This window comes from Mustela putorius, unplaced genomic scaffold (assembly GCF_011764305.1).
Source record: "Mustela putorius furo isolate JIRA1106 unplaced genomic scaffold, ASM1176430v1.1 tig00004053_pilon_pilon_pilon, whole genome shotgun sequence".
Lineage (NCBI taxonomy): Eukaryota > Metazoa > Chordata > Mammalia > Carnivora > Mustelidae > Mustela > Mustela putorius.
Window position 1 is genome coordinate 262,868 of NW_025422186.1, and position 23,335 is coordinate 286,202.

General features: G+C 41.0%; 1 protein-coding gene across 1 annotated transcript in view; it reads left to right on the forward strand.

Annotated features, from left to right (window-relative positions):
* Positions 1-22,489, forward strand: part of TEX11 (testis expressed 11) — a gene marked incomplete at its 5' end in the record, with an annotated part of 282,218 nt that extends 259,729 nt beyond the window's left edge. Inside the window, 2 exons of the mRNA XM_045072768.1 lie at positions 21,466-21,630; positions 22,235-22,489. Of these exons, the coding sequence (XP_044928703.1) occupies positions 21,466-21,630; positions 22,235-22,306 (237 nt within the window). The remainder of the gene's footprint in view (positions 1-21,465; positions 21,631-22,234) is intronic.
* Between the last annotated feature and the right edge of the window lie 846 nt (positions 22,490-23,335).

Consider the following 23,335-nt stretch of genomic DNA (forward strand, 5'->3'; position numbering starts at 1 on the left):
TAGCAGTTGTGTTGAACAGCATTTGTTTCCTAGGACTGCCAAAACAAATGACCACAAACTGCTTTTAACAGAAACTTACTCTCTCACAGTTCTGGAAGCTAGAAGTCTGAAATCAAGGTGTCGGCAAGGTTCTCTTTGAAGTCTCTACGGGGGAGGATCCTTCCTTGTCTCTTCTCAGCTTCTAGTGGTTACTGACAATGTTTAGTATTCCTTGGCTTATAGATTCATCACTGCAATTTCTGTCTCTGTCATCACATGGAATTCTTCTTACATGTCTCTTGTTTTCTTCTCTCTTGTTATCTGGACACCAGCCATTATTGGGTTAAGGGTCCATCCTACTCCATTGTGATTTCATCTTAATTACATCTGCAATGACCATGTTTCCAAATATGGTCACATTCTGAGGTTCTAGAAAGAACATGAATTTTGAGGGACACTATCCAATCCAGTGCAGTATATATCAAGAATTGACATCTTTAGTTATATCCAAGTGAAAAAGAATTGGTATCTTTGTTATATTGAATCTCCTAATTGATGAACAGAGTATGTCTTTTTATTTAGATTTTTTTTATCTCTTTCATTAGCAGTATGTACTTTTCAACATACAAGTCCTATATATGTTTTGTTAGATTTATACCTAAGTATTTCAGGTTTTTTGAGTGATTGTAAATGATGTCCATGTGTTAATTTCTAATATAGTCAACTCTAAAAAACATGGAACTTAGCGGTACTAGCCATCACACAGTCAAAAATCTATGTATAATGTTTGACTCCTCAAAAACTTAACTATTAATAGCCTACTGTTGATGGGAAGACTTACCAATAACATAGTCAATTAATACATATTTTATATGTTATATGAATTATATACTGTCTTCTTAAAGAGAGCTAGAGAAACAAAAATGTTATAAGAAAATCGTAAGGAAGAGAAAATGCATTTATAGTTAACTATACTGAATGTATCCCAAAAAATCTGTATAAAATATACCTGCACAGTTCAAACCCATGTTGTTATAGGGTCAACTGTGTAAAGAAAAACGGTAGATTTTTATGTTTGTCTTTAATCCTGCATCCTTGCTGAACGTATTCATTTCTGGAATTTGGGGGGGGGATTCCTTAGGATTTTCTTTTTTTTTTTTTTAAAGATTTTATTTATTTATTTGACAGAAATCACAAGTAGTCGGAGAGGCAGGCAGAGAGAGAGAGAGGGAAGCAGGCTACCTGCTGAACAGAGAGCCCGATGTGGGACTCGATCCCAGGACCCTGAGATCATGACCTGAGCCGAAGGCAGCGGCCTAACCCACTGAGCCACCCAGGCACCCCTCCTTAGGATTTTCTATGTGAGCAGTCATGTCATCTGCAAATAGGGACAGGTTTTTTGTAGTTGATTTGTTGTTTGTTTTGTTTTAGGGTCTTTTTCTTCTTTTTTAATTGAATTATAACTAATATACAGTGTTATATTCATTTCAGGTGTACATTACAAAAATTCTTTAATTCTATGCATTACTCCGGGCTCATCAAGATAAATCTACTCTTAATCCCCCTTCTCAAATAGGGACGGTTTTATTTCTTCTTTTGCACTATATATACCTTCTCTTTCCTTTTCTTGCCTTATTGTACTGACTAGAACTTTCAGCACTATGTTGAGAGTGGTGAGAGTGGGTGTTCTTACCTTGTTCACTATCAGGGGAAAGCACTCAGTCATTCAGTCTTTTGCCATTTTATAGCAGCTCTTTATCAAGCTAAAGAAGCTCCCTAACTCCGTGTTTTTCCTGATTCTGTCATGAATGAGTGTTGAGTTTTGTCACATGCTTTTCCTGCATCAGTTGATATAATCATGTGACTTTTCTTGTGTATAATATAGCGAATTACACTGACCAGTTTTAAATGTTGAACCAACCTTGTATCCTTGGAATAAACCCCATATGATCATGGTGTATAACTCTTTTTATATATTGATTAATTCTGTATGTTAGTGTTTTTGTTAAAGATTTTTCATCTGTATTCATGAGAGATAGTGGCCTGTAGTTTTCTTTTTCTTTTCTTTTTTTTTAAGATTTTATTTATTTATTTGACAGACAGAGATCACAAGTAGACAGAGAGAGAGGGGAAGCAGGCTTCCCACTGAACAGAGCCTGATGCAGGGCTCCATCCCAGGACCCTGAGATTATGACCTGAGCCGAAGGCAGAGGCTTTAACCCACTGAGCCACCCAGGCGCCCCTCTTCTTTTTTTTTTTTTTTTGAATTTTTTTTTTTAAAGATTTTATTTATTTATTTGACAGAGAGAGATGACAAGCAGGCAGAGAGGCAGGCACAGAGAGAGGAGGAAGCAGGCTCCCTGCCGAGCAGAGAGCCCGATGCGGGGCTCGATCCCAGGACTCTGAGATCATGACCTGAGCCGAAGGCAGAGGCTTAACCCACTGAGCCACCCAGGTGCCCCCCCCCTTTTTTTTGAAGATTTTATGTATTTATTTGACAGAGACACAGTGAGAGAGGGAACACAAGCAGGGGGAGTGGAAGAGGAAGAAGCAGGCTTCCCTCTGAGCAGGGAGCCTGAGCCGGGGCTCGATCCCAGGACCCTGGGATCATGACCTGAGTTGAAGGCAGCCACTTAACAACTGAGCCACCCAGGCACCCCTTCTTTTTGTATATGGTCTTTTTTTTTGGTATCGGGGTAATACTAACTTTATAAAATGAATTTGGATATGTTCCCTTCTCTTCCATATTTTTGGAAGAGATTGTATAGATTTTATGTTAATACTTTTCTGAATGTTTGATAGAATTCTCCAGTGAAACTGTCTGGGCCTGGATATTTTTCTCAAGTGTTATTAAATTATAATTTCACTTTCCTTAATAGTTACAAAGCTGTTCAAATTATCTGTTTTCTCTTGGGTGAGTTGTGGTCAGTTGTTTTTCACTGAAGTGAACCATTTCATCTAAGTTATCAAATTTTTGTGTATAGAGTTCTTTTTATTATTCCTTTCTTATTCTTTTGATATGTACAGGGTTTGTAGTGATATCCACATATTTCATTTACTGATATCAATAATTTGTCTTCCTTTTTTTTTCTGTCATCCTTGCTGGAAGTTAGTAAATTTTATCCATCTTCTCAAAGAGCCATCTACTCCACTGATTTTCTGTATTGTCTTTGTGTTCTCAGTCTTGTTGATTTCTACTCTAATCTTTATTATTTACTTTGTCCTGCTTACTTTGCATTTAGTTTGCCTTTTTCTGGGCTTCTGAGATGGGAACTTAGATTATTAATTTGAGACTTTTTCTCTTTTTCTAATGTATGCATTTTAGGGCTGTAAATTTCCTTGTCAGTGCTGCTTTACCTGTGCCTACAAATTTCGCTATGTTGTATTTTCACTTTCAGTTATTTCATTGTATTATTTTATTTCTCTCAAGACTTCCTCTTCGACTCATGAATTACTTAGAATTATGTTGTTTAGTTTTTAAGTGTTTATAGATTTTCCTAATATCTTTCTGTTACTGAATTAGAGTACTAATCCATTGTGGTCAGAGAACACAGTTTGTATGATTTCAGTTGTTTGAATTTTTTGAGATTTATTTTATGGACTGGGATATGATCTTAGTATCTATTCCACGGGCACTTTGAAAAAGGTGTATCCTGTTCTTGTTAGGAGGATAACAAGAACAAGAATGTTTGTTCCATAAATGTTGATTAGATCCCACTAGGTGACGGTGTTGCCAAGTTCTTATATATCTTTGCTGATTTTCAGGCTAGTTTTTCTGTTAGTGTTTGAGCAGGCATGTTGAAGTCTCCAACTATAACTAGAATTATTTGGCTCTCCTTTCACTCCTCTTGGTTTTTCCTTCACATATTTTGTGACCGGGTTGTTGGATGCATACACATTTATGATTGCTATATTTTCTTTATAGAGTGGCCTCTTTTTATCAGTATATATTGTCTTTCTGTTTAGCTGATGATTTTCTTTGCTCTCAAGGCTACAATCACTAATATTTGCCACTCCTATCTTTTGATTAATGTTTACATGATATACCTGCTTGTATCTTTTTACTTTCATCCTGCCTATAATTGTATATTTGAAGTGAATTTCTTATAGACAGCATATGGGCAGCACATTTTTTAGTCAGCTTCACTAATGTGTCTTTTAGTCAGTATATTTAGATCACAATCCCTTAAAGAGTAAGCCTGCCACTTCAATTTTTGGTTTGTTTTGCCCTGTTTTTCATTTTTTTTTCTCTTTCCTGCCTCCCTGTGGATTACTTGAACATTTTTTAGAATTCCATTTTGCTTCATTCTAGTGTTATTAACTGTATTTCTTTGTATAGCTTGTTATTGGTTGCTTTAGATACTACAGGGTGTGTGTGTGTGTGTATCTAAAACTTATTACTGTCTACTGCTGTCATCATGTTATCAGTTCAAGTAAAGTATAGGAACTTCACCTTTTGGGGCACCTGGGTGGCTCGGTTGGTTAAGCATCTGTCTTCAGCTTAGGTCATGATCTCAGGGTCCTGGGATCCAGCCTTGTGTCAGGCTCCCTACTCAGTGGGGAGTCAGCTTTTCCCTTTCCCTCTGCCCCTACCCCCTGCTCTTGTGCGATCTCTCTTACACACCCGTACTCTAAGTAAATAAATAAAATCTTTAAATAAATAGAAACCTTCTCTCTCCTTACCCTCCCCAACTTATAATTGTCCTAAATTTTCCTGTACATACATTTAGAACCACATCAGTGTTAATAATTTTCACTTCAACCTTAAACCATAATTTAGAAAACTCAAAAGGAGAAGGAAAGCTTATTGTATTTACCTATATAAAAATGAAGGTTCAGGGCGCCTGGGTGGCTCAGTTGGTTAAGCGGCTGCCTTCGGCTCAGGTCATGATCCCAGCGTCCTGGGATCGAGTCCCACATCCGGCTCCTTGCTTGGCAGGGAGCCTGCTTCTCCCTCTGCCTCTGCCTGCCTCTCTGTCTGCCTGTGCTTGCTCTCGCTTCTCTCTCTATGACAAATAAATAAATAAAATCTTAAAAAAAAAAGTAGGTTTACTATTTTTTTTTTACCTTTTTGATGTTGCAAGGTTCCTTTCTTTCTTTTTTTTATGATTTTATTTATTTATTTGACACAGAGAGAGAGATCACAAGTAGGCAGAGCAGTAGGCAGAGAGGGAGTGGGAAGCAGGCTCCCTGCTGAGCAGAAAACCCAATGTGGCACTTGATCCCAGGAACCTGAGATCATGACCTGAGCCGAAGGCAGCGGCTTAACCCACTGAGCCACCCAGGCGCCCCTCAAGGTTCCTTTCTTACCATTTTTTTTTTCTGTTTGGAGAGCTTCCTTTAGCCATTCTTTTATGTAGGATCCATGCCCAACATGGGGCTTGAACTCACTACTGTGAGACTGAGAGTCACGTGCTCTACTGACTGATCCAGCCAGGCACCCTGGTTTTAGCCCTTTTCTTAGAGATCTGTTGATTATTAATTCTCATAGTTTCTCTTCATCTGATAATGTCTCTATCTCTCTGTCATTCTCAAAAGATGTTTTTGTTGGTTATAGGATTCCAGGTTGATGATCCTTTTCTTTCAGTATTTCAAAAATACTGGTCACCTCTCTGGCCTGCAGGGATTCTGGTGAGAAATCTGCTAATGTTTAACTTGTTTTCTTCCTGTAAGTAGTGTTGTTTTTCTTTGATTGCCTTCAATATTTGTTTTTGTCTTTAGTTTTCAGAAGTTGGACTATGATGTGTCTTGGGTGGATTTCTTTGGTTAGTTTGGGATTTACTCAGCTTTGTGAATCTGTAGGTTTATGTCTTTTGCCAAATTTGGTAAGTTTTCACACATAATTTCTTTGAGTACTTTTTTCAGTTCCAACCTCTTTGTCCTCTCTTTCCAGGACTCAGATGACAGGAAGGTTAAAATCTTTGTCATTGTCCCATGAGTCCCTGGTGGCTTTATTCTCTTATTTTTTGTCTATTTCCCTCTGTTGTTCAGATTGAGTAATTTCTGTTGTTCTTTAAGTTCTCTGATCTTTCCTCTGCCACCTCCATTCTGCTGTTGAATCGATTCATGGAAGGGTTTTTTTTTTTTTTCCTTTTTTTTTGATTTGTTAGTTGTTTATCAAGAAAAACTAATCCATAACCCAATACTCATGTTTCACATTTCGGGAACACAGGTCAGTGACCAACTTCAGTGGAAGTCAACCCAAAGTAATTCTTTACATTCCAAAACCACTTCTCACTCTGAAAGATACCACCCATCTTCATCTCCTCAAAATCTCTCATGGAATCATAATTTCTGTAGAAATCTGCATATGCCTTCTTTCTTGGTTCCACCACAGCAAACTTATAGGAAACTGCAAGCCCCAGGGATACAGCAAATGCTCTGATAGTGTGAAATCACAGAAGCTTGGCTAGAAGGCCTCACATCTGAGGTTTCATTAAAGCACTGAAAGTCACGGTAATTACTCTCCTCATCACCAGCCTTAAAACCATCATCTTTCCTGATACTCATGGAGGTTTTTATTTCAGCTGGTGTATTTTTCAGTTCTAAAATTTCTGTTTGTTCTTCTTTATATCTTCTGTATTTTTGATAAGACTTTCTATTTTTTTCTATGAAGTATATACATTATGGAAGTATTTTTATGATGGGTTTTTTTAAGTTTTTAAATTCCCATTAGTTAACATACGGTGTAATATTAGTTTCAGGTGTGTAGTTGAGTCATTCAGCACTGCAGTACAACACCTGGTGCTCATCACAGGTGCCCTCCTTAATCCCCATCACCTATGTATTATGGGTAAAAACTTAACCAAGTTCCAGTCCCTTACCCACCTCTCCTCTGGTAACCAGCAGTTTGTTCTCTGTAGTTAAGAGGCTCTTTCCTGGTTTGCCTCTCTCTTTTCCACCCTATGATTATCTGTTTTGTTTCTTAAATTCCATATATGAGTGAACTCATTTGGTCTTTGTCTTTTTCTGACTGACTTATTTTGCTTAGCGTAATGCACTCTAGTTCCATCCCCATCATTGCAAATGGCAGGCTTTCATTCTTTTTGATCCATTGTGTATGTATAGTATATATATATGTCTATATGTCTGTCTATATATATACACATATATATGTCTATATATATATACATATATGTCTATACATATATATATGTATGTATACATACACCTGTGTATGTGTGTATATATATATATACACATACATAATATATATATACACACATACATACATACCACCTCTTCTTTATCCATTCTTCAGTCAGCATTTGGGCTTTTTCCATAATTTGGCTATTGTAGATAATGTAGCTATAGACATCAGTGTGCATATATCCCTTCAAATTAGTATTTTGTACTCTTTGGGTAAATACTTAGTAGTGCAGTTGTTGGATCATAGGGTAGTTCTCTCTTTTTTTTAAGATATTATTTATTTGACAGAGAGAGATCACAAGTAGGCAGAGTGAGAGAGAGAGAGGGAAGCAGGCTCCCCGCCGAGCAGAGAGCCCGATGTGGGACTCAATCCCAGGACCCTGAGATCATGACCTGAGCCGAAGGCAGCGGCTTAACCCACTAAGCCACCCAGGCGCCCGGGTAGTTCTCTTTTTAACTTTTTGAGGAACCTCCATACTGTTTTCCAGAGTGGCTGCACCAATTTTGCATTCCCACCAACACTGTAGAAGGGTTCCTTTTCTCTACATCCTCACTAATACCTGTTGTCTCTTGTGTTGTTGATTTTAGCCATTCTGACAGGTGTGAGGTGGTATATCATTGTAGTTTTGATTTGTATTTTCCTGATGATGAATGATGTTGAGCATCTTTCCATGTGTCTTTTGGCCATCTGTATGTCTTTGGGAAAATGTCTCCTCCTGTCTTCTCATTTTTTAATTGGATTATTTGTGCTTTGGGTGTTGGATTTATAGATATGTCATATGTAAGTATCTTCTCCCATTCCACAGGTTGCCTTTTAATTTTGTTGATTGTTTCCTTCACTGTGATATGATGGTTACTTTAAAATCTTTATCAGATATTATGACATTTCTATCATCTTGGTGTTGGCATCAGTTGATTTTTTTTTTTCTTTCAGTCTGAGTTCATCCTAGTTCTTGGTTTGAGGAGTAATTTCTTACTGAAACCTGGACATTTCCATATTATGTTTATGAGACTCTGGATCTCATTTGAACCTTATATTTTAGGTGTATTTCTCTGACACTGCTATGCCAGGGAGGAGAGTTTGGTCTTATAATTTCCAGGTGGAAATAGACGCTCAGGTTCCCCACTTGACCACCACTAATAAGGGGGAGGATTCCTTGTTATTACTGGGTGGAGATGGTGCCCCACATGGCCTCCACTAACTCTGTGGTTGGGGTGGTCTCATTATCTGCTGTGTGATGGTTAAAGTCCTGCCTCTTCACAAGTGTTTGCAGACTTTGTTCCTCCGTGGCTCCACCTTCTCTGGGGTGGAAGTCTAGGTTCCACTGATACTTCAGGGGGGTAGGAGAAATGCCTCATTTCCAGCCATTGGGTATTAAAGTCTTGTCTCCCTGTCATTCTCTGATACCATGCAGGCAGTGGCTGGGGTGCATCATTACACCCTCACAAGGATAGAAATTTAGGCTCCCCACTTGGCTTTTGCTGGGGTGGGTGGGGCTGGGACCACAGTTTTTTCTGTGATGTTCAGCTCTAATGGAATAGTTAACACCTAAAGGTTTTCTGTCTTGCATTGCTGCCCTTTTTGTGGTACTTTGTCAAGAGAGAACAGACTTTTCTTGGGGCTTTTGTTTGTCTATTCCTGTTGGCATCTCTTGTACCAACACTCAGATATATGAAGCAACTGAAAACCTAGGGAACTCAACCAGTATATCATTCCTTGGCCCCAGTTTTCCTAGTCAGTCTTTCTTCATCTCTACCTTTTGGAGTCTTCTTATATTTGTTTTATGAATAATGTCTTTTTGGAGTCTTCTGGTTATTTTATGAGTAATATCTAGGGTTTTTGTTGTATTTCGTAGAAGGAGTAGGGATAAATGCATCTACTCCATCTCATAGAAGCGGAAGTTCCCTGGTTCATTTTTATGATCATACAAAAGCATAGGTAATAGGGGAAAAGCCCTATACTCAAATAAAAGCGACAAACCAAATCTCACAGATGACTTCTGAGTTACAGAGTCACCAAGGCATGTTGCATAGCCGTCAGGAAGCCCAGAAGGAAGCAGCCTCATTTCTTTTCCAAAGGAAGCTAAGGTGATTCAGACTACTGAGCTATACTTTCTAGGAGTTTGCCCCTCAGAGTATAGTCCACATACCAGTAGCATTAGCATTTCTTGGGAGCTTGTGAGAAGTGTAGAATCTCAGGCCCCATCCCAGACCAACTGAATCAGAATCTGCATTTCAACAGTATCCCTAAGTGACTTGTATGCATGTGAAATTTGAGAAACACTGCTTGTCTGTTTGTCGGTATCATCTTTCCTTTCATGTTTAGTACTGACAGCATTACTACTTCTGCCAGTCTTACAACAGTTTATAAACAAGACTTAGGAAATCTGAAGGAAATGAAAGGTGTAAAGCTTCACTCATTGACTGATAGAATTTGGAACTGAAACGAATGATCTTTAAGGTTGACCTATTTCAGTTTTATTATTTTGTAAACTGGGGCCTTGAAAGATTAAATATCTTAAACGAGCTCATGCAGCTATGCAAGAGCAGAGCTCAGAGTTGAACCTGGAGCACTTTTCATAGCACAGTGGTCCTGGGGTTTTTCCTTCATCAAATTTTTCTTCTTTCAAGCTTCACATCTCATTGTAGCTGAAATTGAGGTTAATGCAAAGATATCTTTCATCCAAGCTTAGATAGCGTGCCTCTTCTGGATTTCTGTAGTTAGTTTCCTAAGTAGTCTCTAACTCTTTCTTCTCTTCTCCAGTTCTGCCTATTCATCCTTATTAAATATATCTCCCTAAAACACAGACTTTGCTACATCACTCCTTTTTCCCCAAGTCTCCTCCGCCCCTCACCCAAAATCTCTAATAGCTCTGCATTTTCTAAATCCCTACCCTCATTCTCAGGATTATCTATAACTTCATCCAGACTCCCCAAAAAGATAGTGTTTCCCCTGACAGAATTGTAGGCAGTATTCTCCGTATTATCAGTCTTCACCTCTTCTCCCTTCTTCCTCTTAGAACAAAGCAGGATCTTCCCTCAAGACAACATGTCCCTCTTTAATCATTTTTGTGGAGGGCTCATCTTCTCCACTGCCTTTTTCTTGGCAGAAGAAGGAACTAAATTACCTGAATCCTTGCTTCCTGTTATCACTTTGTGCTTTTTACACAGTCTTCCTGCTGCTTTTCGTCACTTAAAATCTGTGTCTTCTGTCTCTTCATTATCAGTGTTGTCATGAATTAGCATTTTCTGAGCCCAATTTTTCCTTCCTTGGTAACTTAAGTTTATTATCCTAAATGACTTTGGCATCCATGTTATCATTCCATCCACTTCATGGTGGTGGGGGTGGGAGGTTGGTTTTGGTTTTTCACCACACGGGTCTTTGCTCTTCTTTAGCCACTGTCTGTACCCCCTTATAACCTCCATTTCCGAGATTGTCATCTCAAAAGATTTTTTTCTAGTTACTATAATCTCTCTTACTTCCCCACACCCATTCTTTGCTCTCATTTGGATTTCAAATAGCTCAGCTCTTCCCATACTCTTATAGTCCATTCTAACTACATTCCTTTTTTCCTCTTCTTTTTTCCTTTTCTTTTTACTTTTTTTGGTAATGCCTGCTGTTTCATTTTTTTCCCTAATCTTGTGACCCACTGCCATCAGTTCTTCTCCTGATATTAATAAGCAGAATCACTTGAGAAAAGCACAGAGAGCTGAGTGTTGTGTAAGACTGATGAATCACAGACCTATACCCCTGAGGCAAATAATACATTATATGTTAATTATGAAAAAAACAAAAATAAATTCTAAAAATAAAAAAGCACAGAACTGTCCAGTTCTCAAAACTGTCCACGGATTCATGTTAAGGACATTAAGTACGAGTTCCCCCATGGCCCATGTGTCAACCATAACATTCTGCCATTGTACTTATTTACTCATCTTAACCTTTTTCTCAAAAGAAGAGATATTCCTGCAGTCTTATACATGTGAGTTTAAACTTCCTATACCTCCTGAAGCACTTTACTAGTACTCCATTATTTTCAATCTTGGTCTTTCTGCAGATCTTCCCTTTCTGCTCTAAAAATGTCACAGGTCTCCAACAAATGGAATATATACCATGTTCCTGGACATGGCGATGGAATGGGAATAGGACTTGAGAAGGCTTAATAGGACTCAGTTTCCCTAAATTCAATCAAAATAAAAATCTCCATAGTATTTCTCTCTTTTTTTTAATGGATTTTATTTATTTATTTGTCAGAGAGAGTGAGCAAAAGCAAGGAGAGGGGCAGGCAGAGGGAGAAGCAGGCTCCCTGCTGAGCAAAGAGACTCAGTCCCAGGATCCCAGGATCATGACCTGAGCCGAAGGCAGATGCATAACTGACTGAGCCATCCAGGCGTCCCTCAATAGGACTTTTTTTTTTTTTTTTAATTTGACAGAGGGAGAGATCACAAGTAGGCAGAGAAGCAGGCGGGGGCGGGGTAGGGGAAGCAGGCCCCCTGCTGAGCAGAGAGCCCCATATGGGGCTTGATCGCAGGACCCTGAGATCATGACCTGAGCCGAAGCCAGAGGCTTAACCCACTGAGCCACCCAGGTGCCCCTCAATAGGATTTCTTAACAGGATTTTTTAAAAAGATTTTATTTATTTGACGGACATCACAAGTAAGCAGAGAGGCAGGCAAGGGCGGGAGGGGGGTGGGAAGCAGGCTCCCGGCTGAGCAGAGAGCCCGATGCGGGGCTCGATCCCAGTACCCTGAGATCATGACCTGAGCTGAAGGCAGAGGCTTTAACCCACTGAGCCACCCAGGCACCCCTCTTAATAGGATCTTTTGAATGAAATGTGATGATGCTAAAATTCTTACCCCCCAAAAAAATAAGCAAAAGGGAGATTTGTCTGAAAAAATATAAGAATTATAATGTATTATAATTTTGAAAGCATGATATTAAACAAAAACACAAATAATAATAGAAGAGGATAAAGCCCAGAAAAAGACCCACATATATATGAGAATGTGGTATGCAATGAAGGAAGTATATCAGATCACCAAGAAAAAGATGGTCTATTTAAAAAATGACTTAAGGACAATTTAAAAAGTAAAGCCAATCCTTACCTTTAAACTGAGAGGCAGTATAACACAGTGGTTGAACACAGACTTAGGAGCTAGACTACCTGCTTAGAATCTGGCCACTCCCTTTATTAGCTGTATGACCTTGGTCACATCACCTCACTCTGTGCCTATGTCTCCTCATCTACAAAATAAAAATAGTGCCTGTTTTACAGTATTACTAGTAATACTAAATTATCAATATGTGTAAAATATTTTGAGAGCTGTCTAGCACATAATGAGAAGTATATAAGTGGTAAGTATTCATACTGTTTTTTACTTCATACCATGCAGAAAAATGAAGACCAAAAGAAGGAATATCCAGATGGATTAAAAACTAAACATGAGGGCGCCTGGGTGTCTCTGTTAGTTAGAATCCTGACTCTTGATTTTGGCTCAGGTCATGATCTCAGGGTCCTAGGATTGAGCCCTAGGTCTGGCTCTGCACTCAGTGGGGAGTCTGCTTAAGGATTTGATCTCTGCCCCTCCCCTGGCTCGTGCTTTCTCTCTCTTCCTTCCTCTCAAATCAATAAATAAATTTAAAAAAAAAAAAAACAAAAACAACTATGGGGCACCTGGGTGGCTTAGTCACTTGGTCCTCTGACTCTTGATTTCAGCCTCAGGGTCATAGGATAGAGCCCCACATCTACTTGGGATGCTCTCTTTCTCCCTCTCCCCAGCCCTTCCCCTCATTCACACGTACTCTCTCTTTCTCTCTCTCTAAAATGAATAAATAATTCTTTAAAAATTAAAATTAAAAAAATTAAAGAAGAACTAAACAAAATCAAAGATAGGAAGATATTTGGAGAAAATATAGGAAAATCATTTTTTAATTATGGGATGGAGAGGACCAATCCAGAAGCTGGTGCAGGAAAAAAAAATAGATTCAGTTACCTAAATATTTAAAAAGATTTGATTTACTTACTTGAAACAGAGAGCACAAGCACAAGCAGGGGGAGTGACAGAGGGAAAGGGAGAAGCAGGGTCCCTGCTGAGCAGGGAACCTGATGTGGGACTCAGTCCTAGGACCCTGGGATCATGATCTGAGCTGAAGGCAGACACTTAACAACTGAGCCACCCAGGTGCCCCTCAGTTACATAAATTAATAAATGACCCAAGATACCACAGAAAGCTTTAAAATATGCCATAGGCTTAAATGATAAAATATTTGTATCATTTCTATTTATTTTAAAATTTAAGTTGATACACAATGTTATATTAGTTCCAGGTGTACAACTTAGTGATTTGACAAGTTTTATATATTATCCTGTGTTCAGCACAAGTGTAACTACCATCTGTCCCATTATATCACTATTACAGTATCACTGACTGTAATCCTTATGCTGCACCTTTTATCCATGACTGATCCATTCCATAACTGGAAGCCTATATCCCTTTCTCCCCTTCATCCATTTTGCCCAACCCTGCCTCTCTCCACTTTGGCAACCATCAGTTAGCTCTCTGTATGTATGTATGTATTTTTAAAGATTTTTATTTATTTCATTTATTTGACAGACAGAGATCACAAGTAGGCAGAGAGGGAGAGAGGGGGAAGCAGGCTCCCCGCCAAGCAGAGAGCCCGGTGTGGGGCGTGGGGCTCGATCCCCGCCAAGCAGAGAGCCCGGTGTGGGGCGTGGGGCTCGATCCCAGGATCCTGGGATCACGACCCAAGCTGAAGGCAGAGGCTTTGACCCAAGCTGAAAGCAGAGGCTTTAACCCACTAAGCCAACCAGGTGCCCCTAGTTCTCTGTATTTATAAGTTTGGTTCTGCTTTTTTGTTTGTTTATTCATTTGTTTAGGGTTTTGTTTTGTTTTGTTTTAAAGATTTTATTTATTTATTTGACAGAGATCACAAGTAGGCAGAGAGCAGGCAGAGAGAGAGGAGGAAGCAGGCTCCCCGCTGAGCAGAGAGCCCGACATGGGGCTCAATCCCAGGACCCTAGGATCACGACCTGAGCCGAACGCAGAGGCTTTAACTCACTGAGCCACTCGGGTGCCCCTGGTTCGGGGTTTTTTAAAGGTTCTACTTATGAGTATAATCATATGATACTTGTCTTTCTCAGTCTGACTTATTTCACTTAGCATAATACCTGCCAGGTCCATCCATTCATGTTGTCTCAAATGGTATAAACTCATCCTTTTTTTTTTTTTTTAAAGATTTTATTTATTTATTTGACAGAGAGAAATCACAAGTAGACGGAGAGGCAGGCAGAGAGAGAGAGGGAAGCAGGCTCCCTGCCGAGCAGAGAGCCCGATGCGGGACTCGATCCCAGGACCCTGGGATCATGACCTGAGCCGAAGGCAGCAGCTTAACCACTGAGCCACCCAGGCGCCCAAACTCATCCTTTTTTATAGCTGTGTAATATTCTTGTGTGTGTGTGTGTGTGTGTGTGTGTATGTCCATTTGTTTGTCAGTGGGCACATAGGTTGTTTCCATATCTCGGCTATAATGTTGCAGTAAACATAGGGGTGCATATATCTTTTTGAATTAGTGTTTTTGTTTTCTTTGGGTAAATACCCAGTTGTGGAATTATTGGATCATATGGTATTTCTATTTTTCATTTCCTGAGGGACCTTCATACTGTTTTCTTTCCACAGTGGCTGCACCAATTTGCATTCCTACCAGCAATGCATGAGGGTTCCTTTTTTCTCCACATCCTCACCAACAGTTGTTATTTCTTGTCATTTTGATTTTAGCCATTCTAGCTGGTATAAAGTGATACCTCATTGGAGTTTTGATTTGCATTTCCCTGATGATCAGTGATGTTGAACATCTTTTCATGTGTCTGTTGGCCATCTGTAGGTCTTCTTTGGAAAATGTTTACTCAGGTCCTCTGTCCATTTTTTAATCATTGTTTTTTGGGGTTGAGTTGTGTACATTTTCATATTATTTTGGATATTAACACCTTACCAGATAGATCATTTGCAAGCATCTTCTCCTATCTATCAGGTTGTCTTTTTATTTTGTTGATGGTTTCCTTTGCTGTGCAAAAGCTTTTTATTTAAATGCAGTCCCAATAATTTATTTTTGCTTTTGTTTCCCTGGCCTTAGGAAACATCTAGAAAAATGTTGATATGGCTGGTGTCAGAGAAAGTACTGCCTATGATCTCTTCTAGGATTTTTATGGTTTCAGGTCTCACATTTAGGTCTTTCATCCATTTTGAGTTTGGTTTTGCATATGGTGTTAGAAAGTGGTCCAGTTTCATTCTTTTGCATGTGGCTCTCCAGTTTTCCTGGCACTGCTTATTAAAAATACTGTCTTTTCCCCTATTGTATATTCTTACCTCCTTTGTCGTAGATTAATTGACTGTATAATTATGGGTTTATTTCTGGGGTCTCTATTCTGCTCCATTCATCTATGTGTCCATTTTTAAATTAAAAATCAATAAGAAAGAAATTGCCAACACCAGAAAAAAATGAGCAAAAGCGATGGCTTTTTTTTTTTGTAGGTAAGTAAGCTACAAAAGAAGACATGCAGTTGGCTAAGAAACACTTGCAGAAGCTGTTCAACAACAGAATTAATCAAGGAAATCTATATAAACAAAAATATATTTCTTTGTTAACATCAGGTGAAAATGGAGAGATTTTCCACTGAATTAGAGAGTGTACTTGGGAAAATACTAAAAATATAGATGGTAACCAGTCAAAGGCTGGTGAGTGCCCCTGGCTTCTACTCTTATCTGTGCCACAAACATACTCTGTGGCTCTGAGCAGATGGCACTGAATCTCTTGGCCTCAGTTTCCTTATCAATAAAAGGAGGTTTCTAGAGACTTCCACCTCTATAATGGCGGTATGAGAATCTGACTGGGCATTTTCCACAGCCATACTGGTGAAAGTTATAGAAAAGTCAACTGGGGGCACCTGGGTGGCTCAGTTGGTTAAGCATCCAACTCTTGATTTCAGGTCAGGTCATGATCTCAGGGTTGTGAGGTTGAGCCCTGCATCAGGCTCCTCACTCAAGCAGGAAGTCTGCTTGAGGATCCTTTCCCTCTGTCCCTCCCCCCGCCAGCATGCACACTCTTGTGCTCTCTCTTTCTCAAATAAAAGTAAATAAATCTATGGGTGCCTGGTGGCTCAGTTGGTTAAGCATCTGCCTTTGGCTCAGGTCATGATTTCCAGGTCCTGGGAGAGAGCCCCACATCAGGCTCTCCCTGCTCAGCGGGAAGTCTGCTTTTCCCTCTGCCACTCCCCCACTCCTGTATGCTTTCCCTCTCTCTCTCTCTCTCTCTCTCCCCCCTCTCAAATAAATAAAATCTTTAAAAATAAATAAATCTTTTAAAAGAAGGAGAAGAAAAAAAAACTGAAGTCTTTAGAAATTATTTTAAGAACATACAGATAACAAAAGATCTATTCAAGAAAATCTACTAAATGTTGGTAAGAACCTTAAGTGCCTGTGCTACTTGAGCCATGACCCACTCACTCCCTGCCCCACCTCAGCTCAGCATGATGGAAACTCCACTCCAGGAAAGTGTGGCCAAGGAGAAAATGTTCCCATTCCCCTCAGCCTCCCAATCAAAGGATATGATGTCCCACGAAGAACCCCAGGGTGTCAGCACATACTATCGACCTTCAGTGCCAAGCTACAGAGGCTAAATTTTTGGCAAGTATGGCCAAAAGAGTGAGGCCTCCCTTCCTTTTCCCAGCCCCCACTTATTGGGCAAAGGATCTACTTCAGGCAAGTCACCACTGGGACCCTTGCCCCAGCTAATTCTTAGGGCAGAGGTTCCCCACCCAGAGAAGCCAGCCAAGAGCACTGAGACTACCACCTTACCCAATACCCTACTCTAAAAGCAGGTGTATCACTTGGAAGAAAGGGGTCCACTGTTCCCCCCGCCCAAAACTCTGGAGCAGGGATCTAGAGATTTTTCCCCCCGGGGTAAGGGCAGTCTATAAGAACAGAGGCTATGTCCTGAGAAGCAACATAAGAAGCTTCACATGTGAAGGAAACAGACTTTGCCATAAAAAGAAATCAGTTACTGACACATACTACAACTTGGATGGATCTTCAAAGCATTATGCTAAGTGAAAGATGCCAGTTATAAGGACTACATACTGCATGACTCCATTTATCTGAAATGTCCAGGGTAGGCCAGTCTGTTAGAGCAAGGGATTAGATTAGTGGTTGCCAAGGGACGTGGGGGGAGTTTGAGGGGAATTGGGGAGTGACTACCATGCACAGGGTTCCATTTAAAGGGGATAAAAATGTTCTAAATTGTGGCAATGATTGCAGAACTCTGTGAATATACCAAAAAACATTGATACTTTAAATAGGTAAATTGTATGGTACTTGAATTATATCTCAATTAAAACTAATGTGCACAATAATCACTTCAGGAGCCCCGAGGGAGAACCTAAAGAGACAGTCATCGCATTCCAGAACACCTTGTTTTGTTAGAGATATGTATGACTGCTGCATTTATTAAGATGGTGAGGTCAGAAAAAACTGGCTTCAATTATGAGCCGCAGAAAGTCCTAAGAGCGAATGCCATCATGGACTTGAATTTCACCTAGGCCAGTCTATGTCACTTTGGGGTGAGTAGCTGCGCTGATGCATTACTTTATTGAAGGGTAAGATTCTCCTGAGCAATGCTGGACATGAGGGCAGCTAATACAAAGGAAAATAAAACTCCTCTGCTGTTTCCTAACTCATTGAATGGTATTGTCGTTCTTCTAGTTGCCCAAGCCAGACATCTATCACCAAGTCCTGTCAGCTCTGCCTCCTAAATATCTCAGACTCATTCACGTCTTCCCATCCTCTAACATGACCAACCTTGTTCAAGTTACCATCTTTGCCTCAGCTACTGTAGGAAACATTTAGCTGGTCTCCTTGCACCTCTCGCTTTCTTTTCCACCAAGTGAACAGAATGATGCTTTTACCTTGCTTAATCTTCTTCTGTAGTTTCCCACTGCTCTTAAGGACCAAACTTCTGAATGTGACCTACAAGGTCCCAGCTCTCTGTCTGTCCTCACCTTGAACCACTCTTTCCCTCACTCTCTGCCCTTTTAGCCACGCTGTAGTCAGCAGCACCACGAGTTACCAACTGCTAACAAATCTAGTGGCCTCTGTCTTTACTCTGGCCCGCATTATTAGCCACTGCCTCCTCACTGGAATTTTTTCCTTTGTCCTTTATTTTCACACCATTCCTCTGCATTGTCGTTTCACTCTTCCACCCAACTGTGAACATTTCCATGATTCTCTGCTCTTTTCTTCTCTGCATTCTGTAACTCTGTCCTTCAGGGGAATTGATACACTTCAAGTATTACCTAAGTTCCAATCCATACCTGCAACAGCCTACCTGTCTCCCAAAGCTACCTCAGGCCCGACATGATTAAAAGAGAGCTTATCATTATCTTGATCCTGTATCCCCAGAATCATCTTCCAGTTTCTTCTTTCAATGGTATCAGCATTCTCTCAGCCACTTAAACTATGTACTTTTGAGCCATTTTCAATTGATGTATCTTTCATCTCCCGTATCAAAGCAGTTCCCAGGTTTTATGGATTCTTCCTCCAGAATGTTTCTTACATCCTTCCACTGCCGCCATGTTAGTTCCTGCCCTCACCACTTCATCCGTAACAATTCCATTTGAACAGGTCTCACTATTTTCTCACTACGTCCATTCTAAACACCACTGGCTTTTCACTCTTACTTAGACTCTAATTTCATCATTATCCATTCCCTTCTCAGAAACTTTCAGTGTTATCTCATTACTGGCAGAATAAATTCCCAAATCTGTGGCTGCTGATGCAAAACGCTTTATGTTCCAGGCCAGTGTTTCATGTACTACATTCCACAAGATGTCAGCAAATGGTCTCCGTGCCCTGTATTAAGCACAGTCACATGATGTCTTTTCTATAAAACTTCCTAAAATGCATAATGAACTAATGTGATGGTTTTTATTGACCTTCTGTTTTTCATGACACTAATGTTCTGAGGAAAAGCTTTTAGGACATGCTTAGGTGGCCCTAGCCCACATTCCTCGTCCTGTTTCCCACTAATTTCCCTACATAAATTGTCCACTTAGGCCAAACAGGGGTTAGTCCCCCTGAGACATGTACAGCCTCAAGCAAGTCCGGGTCTTTATTTGTTCGGTTCTGCCCACATGGAATCCTCTTTCTCTGTAGGTCTACATTATAATTTTAATTGAGACATAATTCATATATTATAAAACTCACGGTGTTCAAGCATCCAGTTCAGTGGATTTGGGTATATATTGTGCAAGCACCATCAGTGTCTGATTCTGTAACATTTCCATCACTCTGAAGAGCCCCTGTAACCACCAGCCGCCCTTCCCCATTCTTCCCCACCCCCACCCCTGACAGCCGCACATGTGCTTTCTGTGCATTTGCCTGTTGTGGAGCTTCAGATCATCTCTTCTAGCTCCTTCTCCTCTGCCCTAAGGCCGGGTTTGTTTGTTCAGTCATTTGGTTGTTCAGTTACAGTCGCAGCCCTGTCAGACACCATGCCAGGCTGTGACTTTATGAAGGTAGATGCTGTGCTGCCTTCAAGGAAGTCCCGGCATCGTAGGGGAGATGAACAACATGGTGTTAGAAAGCGCTGCTGTAGTGCTGCGTGCAGAGGGCCATGGGGGCTCAGGCAGTGGCTCATGGAGGAGGGAGCCTTGGACTGGGTGTTGACTCATTCGCTCATGCATGCATCCGTCAAACATCTGTTGCGCCCCTCTGATGTGCCAGGCGTGGTGTGCGACTCTGAGGACACCAAGGTGAGCAAGAAAACTGCCCTACACCTCCCAGAACTCAGCTGTCTAGCGGAGGAGATGAACACAGAAATGGTACCAAAGCAAGATGATAGAGGTATTAGAGGGGTGTAAAGCTTGCTATGGAAGCAGAGAGAAAGGAGCACCTGACTCGGCTTGTGAATTTGAAGAAAGAAGAGGCGTTTACTGAGTGGACAGGGACAGGGTGGCATTTGAGACCTTCTCTGACTGTGCCAGTCTAATGCTCCTTTGGTTTTTCTTTTTTTTAACTGAGTCAGAGCACCTAATGCCCGTGTCCCTCTGACTAGTCCTTACTCGCATACCTTGTGTAGTCCTCTCTGTACATGGATGCCTTGTCTCCCCAAAGGCACTATATGTCCTTTAGGATAAGAGCTTTGTTTTATCCCTCTTAGCACCCTCATTCTCAGAGTGTTTTATGCATGGTGATTTCTATAGACCCAAACGAGTGAAAGAATTTCAGCTGAGACATCACAGACACTCCCAAGAAACTGCAGCCCAAGTCTTCTGTCACATTTCCCCCTTCAGGGGCCTGTTGTGTAGACACAGGGCTTTAACCTGAATTGAGCACGTGATGTTGTGTAGACACAGGGCTTTAACCTGAATTGAGCACGTGAATGCTCCCTTTGGGGTCCATCTCTTATACAAGAACTTGGAAAGTAGCTCCTCAAACTAACCTTTTCATTATTGCAAAATCTCGCCACCAGCCGCATTAAAAACTACCCTTCAGTGAAGGGACCGTCTTAGAAATGGCCCCTTTTGTTCATAGCTAGCTACGTGTTATCAGCACAAAAGATTAGTATTTTTTTTTATTACAGTTGGTTGACTTTAAATAAAACAGATTACCTTCCAAAATAAAGCAAAAACTGAGATTGTCCAAAGAAGGAATTTTGTCTCAAGATTGTAACAGTGAAATCCTGTCCAAGTCTCCAGCCCACTGGCTTGCCCTACAGATCTCAGACTCAAGATTGCAACATCATCTCTTACCTGAATATACAGCCTGCTGGCCTACCCTACAGACTTCCAACTTGCCAGCCCCCACAATTGTGGGAGCCAGTTTCTTAAAATAAATCTCTCTATATATGCAAAACCTAAAGATGAATATAATTTCTATTCTGAATACACACTGATGATTCAGGTCAAGGAAATGAATAGATTCAATAAAACTGCTTCTTGAGAAGCTTCTCTGAGAATTGGAGATAATAGACTGAGGACAGCACCAAGGGGTGTCCCCAACAAGATATAGGGTTTTTCTCCTGCATCAGGGAGACCAAGACTCAGTCCAAGTGGGCCTTGGTGCTTTTTCAGTTTACATATCACTTTATGAGACCTTGCTGTGGAGCATTTTAGAGCTGACAAACATTCAAGATGCTCTCCTCCTACTCCCAAGGAGCTTGGGATTGTTCATGGAGGCTGTGGCTCTTTCCTTGGTGTTAACAGCGCACCCACTGTTTGTTTAATAATAATGGGACATGGTGCTAACACTGTTCTTGGATTTCAGGAAGGCTACCCAGAAGCAGAGATTCTCTGGCTGATGATCAAGTCCTGGAACACCGGCATATATATGTATGGCAGGAGAAAGTATGTATCTGCAGAAAAATGGTGTGGCCTAGCCTTGCGTTTTCTGGACCACCTTGGCTCCCTCAAGAGAAGCTACGAAACTCAGGTGAGGAGGGAGAGGGTAGGGGTCGATAGAATGACTTGGGGAGCAGAGAGGTTCTATCTGGGCACCTGGTAAAGACTCAGCCCTACTTTCCTTGGCTGGGAAAGGATTCTGATCATTGTTCCTCACAGTGGTTCCATAGAACTGCGAGAGGGGATTATAAACAGTAACGTGTTAGAGCGAAAACCAGGGAGGATGGTGAACTTGGTGTCAGTGGGGAGCCTGGGGAGAGCAAGTGGAATCTAAGAAGAATGCCAAGACAGAATTCTGGAAGGGTGCATCACTGTCCGTGCCAGTGTAAGTAAGGAAGGATGCCCATTGGGCCAACAGTGGCGGTTTCTGGAGGTGTTTTCTCCAGGGGGTTGTCCGGGTTGCAGACATCTAGGCCACTAGCTAACCAGGAGAGGCTTGGTGGGGGAAAAAAAGTCTTGCTACCAAATAAGAACAAAGGATATTTTATGTTTTAAGCACCTTCTCCCTTACAACAGCTGACTGTCCCAAGTGAACGGACCTCATGCGATGGGGTCCCGCTTCCCCTTAAGAATCGGGGAAGCTGTGCCACATCTCCCTGTGTCTCAGGAAATCTACCTGCTGTTCTCTTTCCCAGGTGAACATTCTGTATAGTGAGCTTGTGGAAGCACTGGATCGAAAAAAGGGCTCACTTTTTAATGAAGAGTGAGAAGTGCTGGGACAAGGAATATGAGCAGGCAGGCTGCCAGCAACCTGAAGGTGTTTGGTCCTGAGATGTGGAGCATTTAAGTTCCTGCCAAACTTTCTGCTAAGTGTGTTTTTCTGTTTTCTCAGGTCCTATTTTCATGTTGTTAGATGACATTTTTCTAAAATAAAAGCATTTTGACTTTTACTGCAGTGACCAGCTCATCTCTGGGGGACAAATAAATTTTCCAAGGTGCTAAGGATGTTATGTATTGAAATAGCCCCACATGAAAGCAGGATGAGTCATGCCCCATGTGAACAGAAGGAGATGTTCATCCGAGTCCGACACAGGGTGCGTCTCATTCCTGAAGGGCTCAAATTCTCACCACCTGAAGATAAACAGAGAACCATGGACTCTGCATCAGAAGGACCTTAGTTATTACTGGGCCCAGAATTGAGCAGACTCATAAATTTGCTTGATAAGAATGGGTAGTCCCGCCTCTATCAGAGCATCTCCATCCTATGACCCAGAGCTCCCAAAATAGCTCAATCCCTCTTTTTTGCTCTCTGATTGGTAAAAAGCTCTTCCTCATACTGAACAGAGATTTGTCTCCCTGTAGCAGTCTGCTTTCTCTGTCCCAGATGCCCTTTGGAGAACTGAAGACAGACGTCAAGCACCTCCCTATCCTCCTGGCTTTTTCTTCTGGTCGAACATTCCCAGACCCCCTCAGCGCGGTTCCTCATCTGATCCAGGCCCCTCACCTTCCAGGAACCAAATCCCACGTTCCAGTGAGGTCTGACCCACATAAGAGTTCAGCAGCCTCATTCTGGCTAGACTCGCATTAGTGCAAGTAAGTGCAGGGTCACATTGGCTTTTCCCCCCAGTTGATTTATATTAACAGTGCTTAACTTTTTTTTTTTTAACAGTGTTTAACTTTTGATTTTGAAATCATTTTCATACTTACAGAAAAGATGAAGATAAGCACACCGAACTGCCATCCACCCTTCACCCAGCTTCCCTGTATGTTGACATTTTACCACATTGCTTTATCAC